At 35.8% G+C, this 21413-nt stretch overlaps 1 protein-coding gene across 3 annotated transcripts in view; it reads left to right on the top strand.

Annotated features, from left to right (window-relative positions):
- PPP2R3B (protein phosphatase 2 regulatory subunit B''beta) overlaps window positions 1-21413 on the top strand; it is a 48469-nt gene that overhangs the window by 20256 nt on the left and 6800 nt on the right. For all 3 annotated transcript variants that reach the window (XM_032681054.1, XM_032681055.1, XM_032681056.1), the window contains 7 exons: window positions 11290-11475; window positions 13140-13243; window positions 13804-13906; window positions 14669-14743; window positions 18126-18212; window positions 18638-18794; window positions 20660-20708. In XM_032681054.1, coding sequence (XP_032536945.1) covers window positions 11290-11475; window positions 13140-13243; window positions 13804-13906; window positions 14669-14743; window positions 18126-18212; window positions 18638-18794; window positions 20660-20708 — 761 coding nt within the window. The remainder of the gene's footprint in view (window positions 1-11289; window positions 11476-13139; window positions 13244-13803; window positions 13907-14668; window positions 14744-18125; window positions 18213-18637; window positions 18795-20659; window positions 20709-21413) is intronic.

The following is a 21413-nucleotide window of genomic DNA, read 5'->3' as shown; positions in this document are numbered from 1 at the left end:
TTAGGGGCCACATCACCTTACAAAACAGTTGAGTTCTAACTTTAAAACCAGACTTTTTTTAAAGTCAAATAAATTTGTGCTGAATGTAATGATTAAAAAAACGGAGGAGTAAAAAAAAGCTGGCCTAAATTTTGAATTAATCCTTTCAATATCAGTACCAGACCTGAGTGCTGGCATGTTTTCTGATACTTTTAATGCCTCATAACTTTATCTGCTGTTAGTACTTGGTGATTCCTTGGTGTAGTTGTATGTGTCACACCTCAGTGTGGAAATGGAGGACTACTAGTTTCATGACCACCTGTTAATGATACTAAATGTTGCTTATACATGCTATTTATGTCAGCTGTACGAGAACTATTTCTTCAGCTTCTGCAGTACCTCACGAGATTGGCTTTCCTTCTGAGTGAAGTAACTTTAGAAACTGGTGCCTCTTGATCACTTTTACACTCACTTGTTACCAAAATGCTACATAAATGCTGGTGGCATGTTCAAGACAGCAACAAATACAGTCTGTAGGTGCTAATGTGTGCTGAGCTGATGTGTGGTTGTGATGTAGAGCACCCGGTTATTCTTTTAGTCATGAAGACAACATTCTCATTTCTGAGGAAAAAATAATTTCAAAAATTTAATTGAGACGGTTGGTTTTACAGTTGTAGTCTCAGAAGTATGTTGTGTAACAATTAGAGGCTTCTGGCAGCACAGCTTTCCTGTTAACATCAGTTTTCCAATTTAACATCGTTTGTAGACCTTTTAACACCCCAGAGGGAGGACCTGATACTCATTTTTACATAATACCTTTACATCAGACACACAAATGCTTTGTTAAAGAACACAACCCAAATGTTTTCTGGGAGGGCCAGAGATGGAATACAAATCTCATTCCAACTGTAGCTAATAGTTATACTTGATGCTAGCTTGCTGATACAATGCCGGTTTTCCAGAGCTGATGCCAACACTTAAGACAGAACGAAAATATATAAGCTGCTTGCTGAGACTTGCTAGTCAAGATGAGGCTTTCCATAAATGGAAAACTAGTGGATTTCCATGTTTTAAGCTTTAGCCTCTTAAAGGAAGCTGTAAGCAAACTGGTAGATTTTTACTATTTCTGCAATGGAGGCTCCTGGTTCAAACTTAAAATGTATTGCTGTAATTAAATTATTATTACAGCAAATGTGTACTGTTTCCACAGAGAAACCAATATGGTGCAAGTTTATTTCAGCTTATTTGTATGCCTGTTTTAAGAGTCTAGATGTCAGTTCCCTCAGCAGCTGAGTTTTGCGACCCAGCAATTCAGCATTGAAGAGTTCTGATGTATTTATTCTTCTTGGAATAAAAGATCTGCTATCCTTTTCTCCATTTTAACATACTTCTCATGCCTCTGTAATCACTAATGCTACTAATGCTAGATGTTCTGTGACTGTTGATGCTAGAAAACCTGAAACAGTTTGGCACATACTCATACAAAATGTCCTTCGATTTTACAGGGCAAGAGGGATATGAGATTATTTTTGTAATTGTCCAGATCAGAATTTTTCAGGGCACCACCAGGCAAGCAGTTGACAGAATACTTGCTCCAACTGTTGACTTTGCAGCTCAGTAGCAAGGCTAAACTTGGTGATATTTTTCTTCTTTGAGAGCATTTTTCTTGAAGTCAATTGCATTGAGTGATTGAAACTTGTTTTGTTGTAAACATGGAAGGATAAAAAGCTATTGCAGAGTTTAAGTGGATGTCTGTCTAAGCTGTACTTGTTACTTTTGATGTTGAACTGATGTCCTGTCCTGACAAGGGCTTTTTTCTCTAGACAGATGTTAGAATTGTCTCAGGTGTAACTAACTGTCGATCCCTTGACTGTGTTCAATCAAAATGATCACGTACTAGGAGGATCTTACCAGCTTGTCTGCTGAGAACAGTTGGGGTAACAGAATATACTGGACAGAAGAACTGATTTGGCCTATGATCAGGGTATTCTCCAAGTAGGAGTATTTTCTGAGAAAGCTGCATATATATGGCAAACTGGATATTAATGACTGGGGTGTACTTAATTTAACATAATTCATAAAGTGGAGACTGTTTGACAGGCATTTGTAGTCATACAGTGACTAATATTTTTTCACTACTTCTGTCTTATCACAAAATGTAAGAGACATTGCATTTCACAGGGTAGATTTTTCTGAAGAATCTTGCTTTTTTCCACTTCATAGTCTGTACTTTTTTCCATTTTTAAATTAGCAGGGCATTTGGAGGAGCTAAAAAATATTTTCACTGGTCAAGCACAGCAAACTCTTAGAGGGTCCTAACTCTAAAGCCTTTGATAAAAGTTTTGTCAGCAAATAAAAGCAAGTTACTGATGGACGTGCATGTAATATGGAAAGGCCTTGTGTTCATAGCTTTGAGGGGAGGGAGGTAACTACTTTCATCCATTTTGTCCCAACCCCAGGTCTTTTCTGAATAAATCAGTAAACTCTTCTTACCGCATAACTTTTGATATTGAAGCTCTATGTGACTGTACAAAAAAAACCCCAAACCTGTGCAGCCATGTTAAGAGGTGTTTCTGTGGCAATAATGCTTTTGCAATTGCATCCTGCAGTTCCCAGTAGGACTGCATAATTTATTTATGTCAGCTATACCAAACTCCAAATCAGGAGAATCCCAGTGTTTCCAAAATCAGATTTGTAGAAGAACTTGGGTGAGAGATCTGTTAGTGCAGCATATATATTACTGGAAGGGAGAAGATTGAGAAGTGTGTGCTATAACAGTTAGGTATCGTGCAGAAAAATGCCATTTTACCTTAGATGAAGAGTTCAGTCTTCACTGAACTAGTGAAAATCAGGTTTTGACCATTTGAAAGTTTCCCAGGGTTTGCTTGTTTATTTTATGCTGCTTTTGCATGTGTGCATGTGATATGAATTGCCTGTGGTGGCCATTCACACATGCTTTTAGTTGAATGTGGTTTTAAATTCAATACCCCAGATGGTAGTTTCAGGTGGCAGCTTTTCCTGGATGCCACTACCTACTGTCTCCTCCTACATGAGAATTAAAACACTTTCCCAAATAGGTTTGTGTAGATGGTTCAAAGTTTTGCATGCTCTGAGGCTTCAGTAGCTTTTTATTGAGGCTCATTTTGGCTGTTTCAATTTGTCTTGGTTAAATAATTAAGAGTAACTAGCTGAACTACTACTTATGCTGCTGTCTTTAGACTTAAAATAAGGGGAGAAATTAACTTCGGGTAGCAAACAGCTAACAACCCCTTTTTTTTAACCTCAAAATCTGAAGATACCATACAAACAGTATTTCAATGACAAAACTCAATTCTAGTTTGTTAATAAGCTGAACTTTCCAACATTGAGTTATAAAATGAATGTGCAGTCTTATCCCTGTCATTTTGTAGCCAGGGATACTGTAGAAGGATTGATATTCTGCTGTTGATGTTTGGACCACAGTAGTGAGTCACTGCACCAGAGGTACAGTAGAATTAGATCCTGAGTGATTAAAAACAAACAAACAAAAACCAAGGAGTGTCCAAATCTACTAACTCTTATGAGCTTTCTGTTTGTAGTTTGGCCACCATTTGCCAGAACAGAAAGGGTTTTACTTCAGTCAGATTGTCAGTGGACAGCCGAGGGAACGGATCGGTTTGATTCACTGTTTGTTTTATCTCAGCTTCCAGTAACAGTGTCTGCACTATGAACTTCTGAACACAATAAGCTTGGCATATAGTCAACCCAAATATAAAAATGGTTATATCTTCTTTGATATATACTGTATGCAAATTAAGATATTGAATATTGCAAATATTTTTCTCATAGCACATAAAAAATTGTATATATTTTTGGACCATGGAACTCTAGATTTAACTACATCATAATCCTCCGTCCTTCTGCATTCCTTAGTCCTTATTTTTACTGTTACCCAGGATCCTTCTTCATGTTACTCCTGGCTGCTCTAAACCTCACCGAATCTCTTTTGATTTGCTTGTGGAATTGCTACTTGTTGTAACATGTCAGCTATACCAAAAAGGGACAGAGCTCTATCTCTGGATTAAAGTTAGTTTAACATTGAGGGTTATCATTTGCAGTGAATCACAAAACCAGATCACCATATACTTTTGTACAGAAATAGACTTGACAGTAAGTGGCCAAGAACATGCATAAATAAGATGAGAATGATAGTCAGTTTGTGTAAAACCGAGATGAGTGCCCAACCTGGCATGCAGGAAGGAGACTCCCAACATATTTATCTGGTCAGAATTTGAAGGTGAACACAGATTTGCTAACTGGAACACAGACTGCTTTGGGAGGGTTTCTGAACCCTACTCCCTTGCATTAATTCAGGTGACAAGTATGTATAAAATCAGAAACAGTGTAGTTTGAAGTACTTTTTTGTCTTCTAATGGTATATTGCTAGAACTTTATAGAAAAGTGTATTAATTTTTGCGTTTCCTTCCCCTTATTGTAGCACAAATATTAAGTAACCAAGACCAAACTAGATGAGCAAAATTGTCTGAGCTAAGGCTAACAGCAAAAGTAAACTAGACAAAAACTGCATCAGGGTTAAAATTAATAGATGTTTATCTCTTACTGTGAAAGGAAAGAGGAGCATTAAATTAGTCTCTATATAACACATCCAAAAACAGCTGCCAGACAGTGACTGAAGGATAGCAAGCTGAAGACCAGGATAGAAGGAAGCAACTGGCAGTAAAACATTTGTTGCCAGAGGAAAGACTTTTACAAATATACCCCGATGACTGGTTTTAGCTTAGGTTAATTCTCCGTAGGTGTCTCTGAGTTTGATCATTCACGTCTTACATTTCTGACTAAGTTAGGCAAAATCAGTTACAATCTCAGCATGGTTTTAAGCCTAATTTAAGATGATTTTAAACAATACTGCCACAGTACTCCCCTAACCTTCCTTATGTTAGCATCAGAACCATGTTGCTTCTAAATGGCATCAACTGTGTGAAGTTGAATGAAGACAAATGTAGGGTGGTGGGGGATTCACTTTGTTTTTTTAGCTGTTGTGGTGACTTGAGGCAATTCATCATATTGCTTCACTATCACTAGTGACACATGGAATGGTAGACTAGAGGGTTTACTCTCTAATTAAGCTAGTGTGGGCATGGGGGAAGATGCAGGGGTGCTGTGGTGTAGTTTACCTTATGCCATGCTGTAAAACTTCATTATTAAGCTTTCAGATTAATTTACTGTTTTCAAGTTGGTTTCAAGCACAGTAACTAGATTTTAGAGTAATAGAACTTGAGGGGGGAAAAAACCAAACACAAATTTTGAAAGTTTTAAGTTGTCCAAGAATCATCTTTCACAGAGGAAAAAGTACTGTTAAGCGTATGAAGCTGAATGGAAAGTGGTACAGTCAGTAGAATCTTGCACTAGTAAATCTCATTAGTTTGGCTGGAAAGAGGGCTTTTTCTGGGGAAAGGTTCTGGTAGTAACCTTACTTTACCTATCCTGAAGCAGATTTCTGAAGGCACTTTAACATGCCAAAATATTTGAGGTGTTAGAACAGGTTTTTCAGAATCAATGTCTCTCTTTCAAATGAGACTGAACCCTTTTCTAGACAATAGTAGCATAAGTCTTTTACCTGGTGTTTTTAAGATTTAAATTCCATAAAACTACTGATAATGTCAATTGCTTATCTGGAGGGAAATGCTGAGTTTCACTGTGCAATAAATTAGTAAGTTAAAGAAGAAATATTCTTGTGATTTTATTGGCCAGACTTAAATTGTTGGCTATAAAAGGTCAGAGTGGTGGGAAGGCGGGTTAGGTATTCCTTTTGAACCTGCTTACTGATAACATTTTGTTACATTCACAATTACTACTTAGCTTTGATAGGCTGGAGGACACCTTGAGTTCTAAAGAACTTAATGAAGGTAATAAAAGTGTTACCCTTTGGGTAACATGTTAGCTTCCATTTTTTGTTGTGTATTAGGGAATGTTATGCAGTATCTGTTTTTGTTGTTGGGTAGTTGATGAGCATGTACATGGGTGGTTGCAGGTATGCTGGGATTTGAAAGGCTGAATGGCATACCTCTGCAGAAAATCCTCTTAGTTTATTATGCACTTTGTTTCACCTAGGTAAGTTTAGTGTAAAGTGAAATATATAAGAAAAGATAAAAATCTCTTTAAAGTATTTCTGGTATGTAATGCCATTTTTTGTATGGGATTATGGTGCATGACTTAGTAAAAACCTAAAGTGAAGTTGGGGTATAAATGTGAGGTATAATTTTTGGGTGTCCTCTTTTGACCGTGTTGTATGCAATCCATTGAGTTTTCTTTAATATGGACATCCTCGTGGAAGTGCATGTCAAATACTACAGCAAGAGCTGACTGCGAACTCCGTAATTCTGTTTTAAATGTTTGGGGGTTGGTTTGCTGGGGTTTTTTTCCAGAGAAACAGGCAAAACAAATGTTGTTGTCTGTCAGATATTAGAAAGCATCAGCATTTCTGAATGAGGTTGTCTTATTCTGTAGTCATGTCAAAAAAATGCAAATACTGAATCAGTTCAATCCTGATAGTGATAGACAAGGAGGAACAGTTTTAAACTAAAAGAAGACATTAGGAAAAAATTCTTTACTGTGAGAGTGGTGAGGCACTGGCACAGGTGTTACCCAGAGAACTTGTGGATGCCCCATGCTTAGAAGTGTTCAAGGCCAGGTTGAATGGGGCCCTGAGTAACCTGGTCTAGTGGGTGACATTCCCTGCCCACAGCTTAGGGAGGAGGAGGGGTGGGGTTAGAACTAGATGTCCCTTCCAATCCAACCCATTCTATGATGACTCAATGACCTTGTGTCCTAATCTCTAAGCTGTCTAAAAAATATTACATTCATAAACATATTTACCTTGCTCCCTTTTTCAACAAGTCCTTTTTAAGTGAGGTTTCACTCACTTGCATTTGAATTGATATATTCAACCCCTTTGTGGGGCTCAGTATTTCTAGTTGGCAGTCACTACATGCGAATGTCAGATCTAGACATTACTGAGTATACATTCTTAAAATATCTGGGAACAAGCTCCCTCTTCCTTGTTATTTCAGAAATACATCCTGTAGTTGAATGACTGTATCCTAGCATCAGCTCTTTATTTCAGTGGAGAGAGAAGGAAAAGGGCACCCTTTTAAAATTCCTAATGTCTTTATTTTTGCTTATGACAAAGTTAACTGCTGAGTGCAACTCATCAGTTGGTAGATGTAAGAAGACTATCTAGCATGAAGAATTAATTTCTCTGTTTGGAATAAGATTCATCGATGTTCTCTAGGGTATACTAACAACTATATTACTGTATTGTAATTATAATATTGATTTCATAATATTATTATTATAAACAACTGCTGAAAAAATTATTGGAAAAGGATCTGGAAAGCTGCAAAACAAAATCAGAAGTTTGCCCTTCGAACAGTGACCCCCAATGAGGTATAAACTTCCACTTCCTCCATTGTAAAAGTCAAGGCAAGTAAGTGTTGGATGGCTGTGGACAGTCCTTACAGTTCTATATGTTGGGAATGAAAACTAATTATGTATTAAAAGTTCTCTTGAATTGTCTTATAGACAAATCTTACATAAGTTTTGGGGTTTTTTTATTTTTATGTTAGTACAATCAAGACGTTTTCAAGGAATCCTCACTTCCCATCTGTTACATAAAACCTAAACTTCACAATACAGTTATAGATTCTGGATGTCATATATGCTTATCGCAAAGGTTAATGCTCTCTTCAGTCCTGACACTGCAACATACATCTGCTTGATGAGTTATTTACAAGCTTATACACCTGCTTTCCTTAATTCCAAAGATGTTATTGTTGGTGCTATTTCTCAGAAAGTTGCAGGGAAAATTTTCACTGACCAAACCAGTCTCTTTTGTCACTTTAGCTTACTGTACCTGCACAGTAAGGTTTTAACTTAAAGCCATAGATGTAGATTACTTTCTAATGTTAAATTAACCATTGAAATGGAGTTGTTGTGTAAAGAGATTAACAAACTGCTCCTGCAAATTTTCCAGTCAAAGATTTGATGTTAACAGACTTCCAGCAGTTCTTGTTAATGAAGAAATTCCCTGGTTAAAATTATAATTAATTTTAGAACAGCTTAATATTAGTGCATTTTAACTGCCCTGAAATAACAAAACTGACTGTTTCATCCGTTATGCAATATGTGCATCTACAGAAGTAACTAGTAGCTGAAGTTATAGAAAATAATGAAGTTTTTAGAGCCCTTTTAGTATCACTTGTTCCTTCATTAGAGCACATATAGCAGAACGGCCTCAGTTGTACAAGGAGCCTTTCAGTTATTGTATGGGATTCAGACTGAAAGAAAAGAAGAATCCCTGGCCCTTCTTGGAAGGTGAGAAGAGGGAAGAGATGTAATACTAACTTTGTAGTGCATTAGTTGGAGCTGATAGTTTTGGACAACCTGTTTCTTTCTTTGGTACAGGCTCTTATCCCCATGTTGACTGATACTAAGCACAATTCAGTTGCTGGTGGCATTTAAGAAGCATTAGTGTGCTCAGAACATCCATGTGGCAGATGCAGAGCAAAAGCTGTGCTCTGAGGTTGGTTGCTGGATACCACGAGGAATGTTCAAGGGCATTTTGTTTTGTGCCCTAGAGAGTATTCTTACTAGGTACCTGTATATAGGTACCAAATAAATCTATCAGAAGTTATTGTGAAGTGATCATACACTTGCTAATGCAAATGAAGCATTTTTATAGTTTCATCTTTCACCAACCTTGAGAAACCAGCATAGGGATAGTTAATTTGTCTTGCCTTGAGAGGTTTGTAGTCCATACTTGCTTGGTTTTAGAGCTGAATAAATATACTGTCTCACAGATTAAATATTATATATTTTTACAATAAGCATGCTGAATTCAGTCATGCTTAAATATAACATTTTCATCTTAGAAAAATCAATTTTCTTCACCTCTATGTTTATTTTCAGTTCTGAATCTGTTGCTTAACTTCTTCCACGTAATCTTTGTCTGTTGTAAACATGTTCCAGACTGTAAGATGAAAAATGAATAATTAAAAAGCCTTTACTTTAAAATTCTGTTAGATAACATGTACTAGGATAGGTCTTATTACAAATCCTGGACTGACATCTCCACATGTGTTTAAGAACAGCTTTTAACCTGGACCGATGGAAATTATTTATTGTGTACTCTGTGCTATCTGAAGTAATTAGTAGTTTCTGAGAAAATATAAAGTTTCCAAAGAACAAATAGCTCTGTTGATAGCTTTTCTTTTTGTCTTGCAATTTTTTTCCAGTATAGTCTTACCTCTACCCCTACCTTTCCTTTCAAAAGAAATTTTTCTTTTTTAATCTGAAGGTCTAAATTTCCCTGGCTGTGAATTTTAAAAACGCCTTGCCTGTTTGTACTAGGCTTCCTTGAAATACTGTTTTACCTCATGTTACCTGCAACATTCAGGGAATGTTAGTAGCCTATGATGTGCACTTATCCCTCCCTTTTTCTCAGATGAGCCACACCTCATCGGGCACCCCTGAAGAACTGGAACACCTGCCACTTCGGTGGCCATTTGAGCAGCTCAAATGGGAGTGGTTATGACAGAGTCAGAGAATATTCCAAGTTGGAAGGGATCCACAAGAATCATTGAGTCCAACTCTTAAGTGAATGGGCCATATAGGGATCGAACCCGCAAGCTCGGCATTATTAGCACCATGCTCTGACCAACTGAACTAATCTTATGTTAATCCAGGCAGTTCTTGTAAATGGGAAAGAGGAGAAATGGGGTAACTGCTAGGGCTCTTCTAAAGTGCTGTTGGGCAGAACTCGGCTTCTAGAATGAAACAAGGTGTTTACCCAGTTACAGACATTATTTGTAGCGATGGTGGTGATGCGACTTAGAGAATAAAACATTGCTATCTTTATAATTCCCAAAAGTTTGGAAGTTGAAAGGGATTTTGATTCCCTGTGGTGCTTTTATTCCAAGCTGATGCCTCATCAGCTGGACTACTGAACTAATGATTAGATATCAAAAGTTGTTATCTACAGGATTCTTAGCAAGTGACAGACATTGACTCCAAGTGTCACAGATTCAAGGTAACATTTTCCTCTATGAAATAAAACTCGTATCACGGTTCAGGTAATTCTGCTGCTGTGGATAGGAATGCCAGCTCAAATGCAGAGGAGGGGAAGGAAAGGTTAGTTCAGGCATGTGTAGCATTCCAGTAAAGGCTCCTGGGTTGGAACTCTGCAAATTAAAATCTACTGTCCATAAGCACCTAGTTCTTTCACTGACTTATGGAAGGACCTTGACTGTGGTAGGAAGCTGAGTATGTTTACAGGCACTTTGGCAAAGATGATAAGGAGTAAAATGAGGGTTGGAGGTTTTTTAGAGGGATTTTGGGGTTATTTTCACCCAATTCTGAGAGATGGAATTCAGGATCTTGAACATATTCAACACTAGGATGAGTCACCATATAGCATTGTTTTTCTGCATTTGAATAGTAGTGTTGGGATTAAAGACTTCATCTTTAATTGCTAATTTTGAGTTGCTTCTTAACTTTGTTGTTACTTTGCCTGTTATCTTTGCTTCTCTGCGTTATTTGACTTCCTTTTGGAAACTAACTACAAAGTAAATTCTTCTTTACTGAAACTAAATGTATTTAAATAAATTTCTCCTGTTATTGGTCATCTGGGTTTTTTTTAGTGGTATGACATATCACAATTCTTGAGAAATGGATTTCTAAGCTCTCATACTATAATTGTGTATAATTTACAAAAAAAAATCCCTCTGCAGACATCATTTATTACTTTATAAAATCTGTCATATTTAGGAGGAAAAAAAAAAGAAAATCTTTACTGTAACTAAATTAAACAAGTTGGTGGTTTGTAACAAAGTTGTCATGCTTATTTCAAAAGCTTGAAATGGTATAAGTAGAAATATTTCAAAAGCAAATTCTCTCATAATCTGTCTGTTAAGCTAGAAGTTGAAGGGTTTTTTCTGAAACAGATAATAAAACCTGAGTAATTTCAGATATCTCCAAGAAGCTGTCTTATCAGTCTTGAAACTTCATATGCTGAAGACTGAAGTTGTCTTTATTAAATTTTTAACATCCTAGAAATCTTTCTAAATGACAGGTTTTGGAAATACTCATTAATTTTTCCAATATACTCTCATTCTTAAATAGCTTGTTCAATTTATAATCTGAAGTCTTTTTGAAGGTGTGTTTGAACATATAATACCAAGAGATTTAAGTTGTCTGCAGATAACTACATGATTTCATTGTACCTGACTGTCAAATGTGTATTTATCTATTCAGGTTCAGACAAAGAAGGAAGAAACTTTGCCACCCTCACATAGTCAAAACATTCCAACTTTTTATTTTCCTCGAGGATGTCCTAAGGAAAAAGTAAATATAGATGCTGTGATTGCCAAAATAGAGGAAACTTTCTCTGAATTTCCAAATGAGAGGGCAACGTTAGAAGATATGGGGAAGGTTGCAAAGGTGAGAACTTACTTACTGTACTGAATGCCTATGGAAAGGAAAGATGAGTTCTATGTGCTTTGGTTTTTTTTGTATTATGTGTTTTCATCTCCTACAAGTTAGTATCCAACAATATTCTACATTGTTGATACACATAGTTATGTGTGTAATTTTTTGCATTAACTGTGTATCAAATGACATGACAAAAAGAAACAAACATTAAACCAAAACTTGGACTACTTTTTTTGCTGCATAGACAACCAAATACTAAAGGGCACATTGTATGCTGTTCTGCATTCTGTATTGACCCAGAGACTTAAGGCAAAAGCACTGTTAATATCTGTTTTGTTTTCAGATGTCCACACTGTTTTTTCTCATTTGGCAGTGTCACGAACCTCCACTGTAAAGACACTGAAAGACAGAATGGTTTGGTAACTTGAGATTATAGCTCTCTAGTTATTACTGAAGAGCTAATTCAGAGTTATGGCAGAGTGACAAAATACTGAGCTTAGAAAGCAGCAAATATTTTTAAACTTTTGTGTAACAGACAATAAGCTAGTAAAAATAAACATAAATTTCCTTTTTTTTTTTATGTTGAATCAGTTCTTGAAATATCACTGCAAGCCATGGTCTTGGTAATGAGTCTCAGGTTCTTATCCCTGTTCCTGTCACTTTGCATTTAAAGTTCAGGGTCTAGAAAATAGAAACTAAGACTTTACACAAGAACAGGACTGGGGGTTCAGAGACTCCTTGTTTGCTCACCGAAACTGTTTAACCACTAAGCTGAATGATAGGATCCCTGTCTTCCACAGCTCCATCCAACATAGAAGTGGGGAGGTATGGAAGAGACCCTTCCCTCTCAGCAAGGAAGGTGGAAAGGTCCAGTCACCTACAATTTGGTGATGAAAGGCACCCTCCTGAAGAATAATACAAAGCCTCTCTGTCTGTCAAACTCACTTTTTGTGTTAGTTTGAAGCAACTGTTCTTTTCCTTTGGTGACCTTATACATCTTGCAGTATTCATAATCTTATTTGAGATTCTTGGAGATGCCAGCATTTCTGAGTACTCCCAGCTGTAGTCAGTTTTAGACAGGATAGGTACTTTGCTGTTATGACTGAGGAAGCTTGGAGCAGACACAGAAACAGCACTGTAGGTGTACATGGGAGCACCGAAGTGGTGAGGGTGTAACTGGTAGTGCTAATCAAGGCAGGCCAGCCTACTACTTAAAACTGAGTAGAAGATGTGCCATGCACGTGCAAGGATGCAGATGAGTTGAGCCATCCTCTGAGACAGACAAAGGTAAATTTTCTCCAGTTCAGAAGTTTTGTTACTGTTTGTGTTGTCTTGAGGTTAGCTTAAAGATAGCCAGCTCTTGAGCAGAGCTTATTAACATTGTCAGCTGCTTGGAGCATGGACAGAGCAGACATGCAAGTGCTTTCATCTGTTAGGAATGCTTCAAGTTGCACTGTGTTTTGCTTTCCACTTTTGGACTTTAGCCTAGAGCAGTTGCTTAAAATGAATTATTTGGGAAGGCGCAGTTGTTTCAGAAACACTTTTTAAACAATCTGTGCCTTAATGTTTTCTTCTTAACATCTGTAAAGTGTAATTTTTGAATGATCTATAAATAAGAGAGTAACCCTCAGATAAACAAGCAATAAACTGACTTGATGTACACTTTATTGTAGGCTTGTGAATGCCCACTTTACTGGAAAGGTCCCTTGTTTTATTGTGCTGGAGGTGAACGAACAGGATACGTGTCGGTTCATAAATTTGTTGCAATGTGGCGGAAGTAAGTAGATTTTTTTTTTTTTTTTTAGAAGTACTGCATTTTTTTCATTGAAATGTGATATTTTAAGCTCTGAATGCAATCCCATCTGTAAAGGGAAATAAAACACTTTGCCATAATCAACCATTGACAGCAAACTTCTACATGGGAAAATGTAACTAAATAATACTTTACTACTTTACATAAACAAACAAATCTTCATTTATAGAGGTTATAGATTTTAAAATGTAAGGTAAATGACTGGCTGTTTATGGGAAAAGTGTCCCTAACTTCTAAATGCCAGTTCTGGACAAAATGCCTTTTATTCCTTCTAGTTCTCTAATTCTAACTTTTAAATGTCTATTCATGTAATCAAATACATGGGGTACCCACCTCCTTTAACATAAATGTATGAGACAGTACTGCTTTGATAAGTTCACTTGGAGCCTAGTTTGACATTTGTAATTAGCTTTTCAATTAAATGTTGTGCTTGCAGTTTCATAGGCCTTGCTCTAGGATGCCTGCATGAGGTAGCATGATTAATTTTCTGTGTAGAATATTAAATGGAAATATTTACGTTTCAGAATACTTCAGACCTGCTATGATGATGCTGCAAAGTTTGTTCATCTTCTTATGAACCCTGGATGTAACTACTTGGTGCAAGAAGACTTCATTCCTTTTTTACAAGTAAATTGCAACTGAAACTAGTTCTGGAAACACAACAAAATGATGAACTGGCAAAGCCCTGAATTTTTTGACCTAAATGTACTTTTTCATTGTCATCATTAAAGTTTATTGATAATACTTAGTGCAACTCACTTTACAGGGTCCACTGAGATGCTAGTGAGTGACTTGTTTACAGTTAATCATTTTGTATAAGGTGAGGACTTTTTTTAAGAGCTACAGTAAGATGCAGGGATTTAAAATTGCTTGCAGGAATACCACACCTACTGGAATCTTTTATGTTTAGGAAGGCAGCTGAAGTTATTTAAGTCAAGGTGGGACTTAGGAAGGCAAAGGAAAAGTGGCATATGAATTCAAGACCTGATAAAGCTTCACTGAAAGAGCAGTAAACACCACCTTTAGTAATGACTGAATAAAACCTAAATTGACTTTACTGACTCATAGTCAGCCACAAAATTACAAGCTACAGCAGTCAGCAGTGTTCAAAATCTTTAGCCTATCTAAAATATAGGCTAAAAAATTCTATTATATTTCTAAAATATGTGAAAGCTTTTCTTTATATGGTTCTTTAAAAGATAGTTTTATTTTTAAGTAGTCTGGAGTGTTATTTACGTAAAGCATGTTGTAAATGAAGTTATTATTAATGATTGTGGTAGTTAATTTGAACTGTTTTGGTTAAGGAAGCAGATGTACTATTCTGTGCTAATTGTTTTATATAGTCACTAATGAATACTCTTTGGGATATTGTTATTCTTTTTTTTGAAGGATGTGGTGAATAGTCATCCAGGCCTTTCATTTTTAAAAGAAGCGTCTGAATTTCATTCTCGGTACATTACAACAGTAAGTGATTTGTGTTTGGAAAAGCTATTTTTTCGTTAAATAAGAAAGTCAAAATTCGGATTAATCAATATGTCTAAGCATCTTTGTCTCTTGAGAAAAGTAGAGTTAGAGTATGCTGTCAGTCTTCATTTCTACATAACTAGAAATCTTGTGAAGGAAAACTATGATGCTTAAGAAAGAGTCTTTCTTAACATCTATAAGAAGTTGCTGAATTTAATACTAGTGATACTGAATTGTAATAGTGTTGGATAAGTTAACATTAAGCAGGCTGTTATCTTAAACACTTGATTGTGGCTGTAGACTGTACTCATTAGAATCTTGACCTTAATCTGGGATTAATTAAATGAAATCTTGAATGAATCATCTATATTAATATGATTATGTTCAGTGTTAAGTGAAATAATGATAATATTGAAGCACTTTCCTCTCTGGGGACTTTTCTTCCTAAGAAGGTTTTATACATGAAAAGTTTCATTCTGTTTTCCCAGGGTTATGTGACTGAAGTATTTTTTCTGTACCCTAGGGAAAAATCAGTGACATTAAATTTTCTCAACTGTAGACTAGACAGCTGATTCCACTGAAGTCTCAAAAGATTAAAATTCTTCAAAATGATGTTCAGTTCACTTTCTTGGTGCATTTGAAAACTAGCTTAATGAATATTCTCCAACAAAAAACATGCAGAGTTGTTTATCTTTTATCCATCTTATATTTTGACCCAGGCTAAAATTGTGGAAGCTTTTCCTGAGAGCATTTGGTTTTGATTTGTTATATCCTTCTTACAGAGACTTGCTGGCCTATCAAGTATGTCCTGGTACACTAGATTTTGCTTCTTGTTATAATGATTATGTGAACTCCCAGAACTTTCTTGTCCATTGTGGCTAAAGGAAATGTTCTGCTTGTGAGCTCTTTTGTTGCTTAATGGATTCTGGGTTGTATCAAAGCCCGTTCTGGCTAAAATTGTGAAAGCTTGCTGCCTATTCTGAAGAACAGTAGGAAAGAAAAGGTCCTGCCATTTCCAGTTGCTTTTCTTTGCAGGAACTAGCAATATTAAATAAATTAGTCTAGCAATATTGAATAAAACAGTGCTGGCAGTACTTCACTAACAAAATTTAGTGTAGTCTTCAACAGAAATTGGTGCTTAAACAAAAATCCCAGAAGTAAACTAGTATGAATATGGCAACAATATTTGGAATACTAATATAAAGATTCAGAAATGGCAGGAGCACTCTACCCTTTCTTGTCATAATTTAGGATGGCATAACTGTTGCCTGATGCAGTCTTCTAAAATTCTGTCCTGCAAGTTATTACTGATAATTATGGATCATTTTCCCTAAGATGAAATAAGGCATTACTAATAAGGCCATTAGTTTTACCTCACTACATGAAGTTTTGTCTAAAGGATACTTCCAGTTGCAAACCAAATGAGCCATTCTTCTGCTGTGTTTTTATATAGACATGCATATATATATGTGTGTGTATTCATATGCATTACATACATCTCTTTAGCATGTGTCTTGTGTTGTTTGGCCATGGAACCAATCTGTTATTCTATAGTATAAATCGGTTGGTCAGTGTAGCAGTAAGAGTAGGTACATGTGGCCAGGATGAAGCTGAAATATGTTAAAAACGCTTGCCCGGACAAATGAGATACTACATTTATTCTGCAAGGATGTTATGTGCATATCTGAACTATGAATTCTTGAAATTGTAATCTCTGTATTGCACCATTTCCTCTCTGCACTATGCAGCATAGTAAACAAGGCAATTCTCTGACAATTTGCTTATACTCTGCCTCAATTCACTTTAGAAAACAGTTTAAGTCTGTTCCCAGTTGTCTTTACCAAACATTCAATTTTGTTTTTATTTTTAGACCAGTTAAATGTATAACAGATGAGATAATGACATGCAGATGGATTAAGCTGCAAAGCTAAGGCAAAAACCTTTTTAGAAAAAATTACTTTGTAGTACAAGCCAAAAATGGACCTTCCCTAAATCTCACAATTAGAATTGAGTTAATTAAGTTTCAGAAGTAGGATAAGATGTTCTTCTGTCTGGAGTTATTGAACCGGCTGTTCTTGTTCGAAGTAAGAACTGAAGAGCTTGCTGCTCTACAGTTTACGCTTTATGTTAAAACTTCATAGATAAATTACTCTTCTGTTTGTAATTCAGAAATTATTGGTTCGTTGAAACTATTGATTTACTGTAATTAAAATCTGAAGTGATAAAAACTTAGTCTTTAGCTGGGAGGACATTTTAACTGGGGGGAAGGGCTTCCTATAGAGGTGGGGGTTTTAGCTGGTAACTGCTCTGTTGCAAATTAAACACTACACGTGCAATATTGAGTCTTGTCAATTAGGGGATATAATTAATCACCAGTTGAGCAGTTACTGTTCATAACATGTTTAGATTTTTTTGTCTGTTTTTGTTTAGTGGTGAATGACTGATTTGAAACGTATATCTAGTTGACATAAGTCAACCTAATTGAGGTGAATACTGAGTTCAGTTAAGTAGCAGAAAAACCATATTTTAAAATCCTATGTTTGTAAACTAAACCCAAGCAAATTACACCAAATGCATGAGTTGTCCAAAATAGCCATCAAACCATTTAGGTTGGAGAAGACCTGTAAGATCATCAAATTGATGTACATGTAAAACTGATTTAAACAATAGTCTTGGGTACTCAACTGAATGTTTTTGTTTCTGGTTCCAGTATCAGTCAAGGCACAAGAACTACTCATCTTTCTTGCATAGATTTTTTTATTATTATTATTATTCACTTGAAAAATATTTATGTACTACTTCTAATGCTATTAACAGGGTTTTTTTCCCAAGAAACTTAAAATAGAGTAAAATTTAATGGGGGAAAAACATTCTCTCTCTGCACCTGCAGGAAATATTTCTGTCAACTGTTGATTTGTTGTGTTTGTGGACTTCAGAAGTAGTAACATCTGCTGTACTCTGATCCTTAAACACTCCCAATTCTATTTCTGTAAATTCATTTATGAAGTAAAACAGTCTTATGGCAAGCATACAGTTCTTTTAATCTGAAGTAATACGATACATTAATATGATTATTAGATGTAGATCTGGAAGACTAGGAGATAGTGAAATTGCCAATAGACCTACTTTGGATAGCATACAAGTATTCTGCAACATTACTGAGTGAGATATGGGTACTGCAGCATTGAAATAAGACTTATCTACATGAGTTTAGATATAGATTTAGGAATGGGTTGGTAATACAACACAAGAGAAGCCTGTTAAGTAACTAGAAGAATAGAAATAGGGGAAAGATAGAGCTCTCTAATGCTGAACTAAGACATCATTAACAAATGTTTAGGAGTCATAGTTAAGATTTCTTTCCATTTTCTGTTTCTTGCAGGTCATACAGAGAATATTTTATACAGTAAATAGGTCCTGGTCTGGAAAAATAACTTGTAATGAGCTCAGGAAAAGCAACTTCTTGCAGGTACGTAATATCTAAAATTTTACAAGACAGTTATTTCTAGAAGTTTTAAAATTGCATTAACTAATTACTTAAGGGAGTAACGTAAGTAACATTTCTTCCTTTTCCAAAAAGTAGTGAAGACCCAATTGCATTAATTCTCATACATTAGAATATGTTTAAATGTAATTTCTTCTATCTAGAGGTGTATACATGCAAATGCGTTTAGCAGAAATTAGGCTGATATACTCATTCTTCTGTGAATGCATTAGTTTTCTACTATGTGTGTGTTCAGTCTTTGCTATCATGCTGTACAGTGTTCATTGTCCCTGAAGATAAAAATTGTTCTACCGAAATAGCATTAGATATTAACTTGGTTATGAGAACTCAGATCATTCAAAACATCTTACAAACTCTTTAATGTGTTCTGTTTATCCCTCTGATAATAGAATGTGGCATTATTGGAAGAGGAAGCTGATATTAACCAGCTGACAGAGTACTTCTCATATGAACATTTTTATGTTATCTATTGCAAATTTTGGGAGCTGGATACAGACCATGACCTCTATATTGATCGGAAGGATTTAGCTCGACATAATGATCATGGTATGACAAATGAAGCACCTTTGTTTACATGTATTAAATGACCTGTAAACTTTCAGCTGAGGAAGTGGTTAAATGCCAAGGCTGGTGTTCATGAGTCTGTTGGTGTTGGTATAGCTGATCCTGCTGATTCAGTGAAATAAAGCAGGACAAGTCATCTCTGTGATGCTGCTTTGCATCTACCAATACCAGATTTGAGGAAAATTCTGAATTTTAATTCTGATCTTGGCAAAGAAGTAGAGGAAATATCATTTAAGTATTGGTGTATTATAAATGGTTGCATTTGGCAATTTTGTGTTGTTATCTTAGAAACTATCAATTATACTGATATTATTCAAGTACAGTGGCTTTTATGGCAAGGTATGAAAAGAGTAGAAAAGGCAAACATACATTCAGGTACTTGGCTTATTTTAAAGTTTTGCTAACTTAGCTGCAGTACATTTTGTTTTAATACTATGTAGCACTAGTTAGCAGGTTTACATTTCCTGCATTTATAATATGCAGTGACTGTGATTCTGTAGTCTTGCACTATTTTAAATATTCTCGTAGCTTATATGGAACTGCTGAGGGTTTTCTAGATGCTTTCTGTCCATGGTCATCTCAATAGTGTTTCCTTCAGGGCTGGAAAGGTTACTTAAGCACAGAGTGATTATGGAATATTGTCCCATAAAAAAATCCAAAAAGAATAAACACAAAAATTTGCCTACTGAAGTTTGGCTATGCTTTAGGACAATCAGGAAGGAAACCTGCTTTCATCTGAGTGGGTGTTCTACTTAGCACACTACAGAAAGAAAGCACAACTGATATAATGCCACTTGCAACTTACTTTTGCATCCTTTAAACCATGGAATTTTGGTTGAAAGTTAACAGCGGCTGCTTAGTGAGAACCAGACAAAAGACTATAAAATGGGTCTGATAACTTAACTTTAGTCTTTTTGCCTGTCAAAATTAGATAATCTGGTTACATCAATCTCTCCCTTTTGTACTGTTGCTGGACTAAAATTACACTAGATGAAACACTTCAATATTTTCTTACATGTAAGTATGTAGCTGTTGTTGAGAAGGTTGAAAACTTCATTATTTCGAAAGTAGGTAAGAAGCAGCAGCATATATGTGTGAAACAAATTTGCTGTCCTACGGTTCTGGGGATAAATATTAAGCAGGGACTAGTGAAGTACAAAGATGTGGTGATGGCATCACCATAAGTACATAAAACAGATCAGTTATCTGAATTGTTAACCACCTGCTTTAATTATCAGTATTTCTACAGTGCTGAAAATTTATTTCAGAGCTAGAATAATGAGAAGTAATTTTTCTTCTATGAGAATAGTATCATGTGCTGCTTTGAGTACCATCCACAAATTCTTAAGGATAAATTAAATGTCCTTTACAGAGGTAGTGCTCAGTTAAGACATGTCTCTAAAATCCCTGAAATGGCTTCAAAATATAAGCATGGATCAGAACCATGTCAGAAATAGATCCCTGGCAGAATCAGTTAGATATGTTTAGTATGTATGATCGTGCCAATTCCATTTTGGCTCTTTGCCAAGGTCATGTAAAACTTAATGTCACTGGAAAACTTGATTTACTTGTTAAAGAACTGGTAAATGCTGTCTTATTAATCAGCCAATTTTATTACTTTTAGTACACTACTATTTGTGTATAGAATCTGATTTCCAAGCGGGTTGGTTCTGGCTTTGCTTTGGAGACTTTGTGTTAAGTGATTCTCTCCAAAAGGACTCAAAGGGATTAATGAGCTTTCTCACAGATGTGTATATACAAAGGGTTCCAGTAAACTCTTCTACTAGACAATACAGAGCAAAAATAATTTGTATTGAGTTGACACTGTTTTAAACCTTTTTTCACAGCAATTTCAAATAGGATGATAGAGCGGATCTTCTCAGGGGCAGTAACAAGGTACTTACTTTGTATGCTGATCTAAATCCAATTTAATATTTGGTTGTTAAATTGTATGATATTCCCAGAGAAAAAAATGCCTTCCCCTTGCAATGGAGCAGTGAATTTCAAGATTTATTATTAATTAATTTAAACTCCAGTAGTACTAAAGTGCTCTTGGAACCTTTGGCACGCTCCAAGTTCTTCACTCCCCTTTCTTTACCCTGGATATTGTGTGATTTAGCAGGGCTGGGAATGAGGAAGGGAAGAAATGTTGGCATCATTGTTTTTCCATCCCTCAAACCTGTAAAATGTTAAAAGGGAACTGGGCTTTTAAGTACTACTTGTAAAATAAATGCTTATTGCATCAATAAATTTACAAAAATGCCTCCGGTTGAGTTAATTTGCATTTTTTTCCCCTTTGGATTGACTTCCTCTTGTGTATTAATGGCATTTTATTCATTTTTGAAACATATTGCTAGCATGGTATCTGCAGTTAGAAACCAACTGATAAACAGAAATAACAAAAGCTGAAATGAGTGAAATGACACTTGACAGGCATATGTCTAGAGCTTACTCCTTTATATGAGTTTTTTGGGCAAGACAAAAACATATACCATATTTTCTTAGACATCTTGAAAATAAAACAAAAAAATTTAGGATTGAAATGTAATATATCTACGAACTGCCTGACTTTTTACTAGACAGGGTTGACTATGTGTCTTC

Source organism: Chiroxiphia lanceolata, chromosome 2, assembly GCF_009829145.1.
Source record: "Chiroxiphia lanceolata isolate bChiLan1 chromosome 2, bChiLan1.pri, whole genome shotgun sequence".
NCBI lineage: Eukaryota > Metazoa > Chordata > Aves > Passeriformes > Pipridae > Chiroxiphia > Chiroxiphia lanceolata.
The sequence above is the reverse complement of the archived record's forward strand: the minus strand, read 5'-3'. Positions and strand labels throughout refer to the sequence as shown.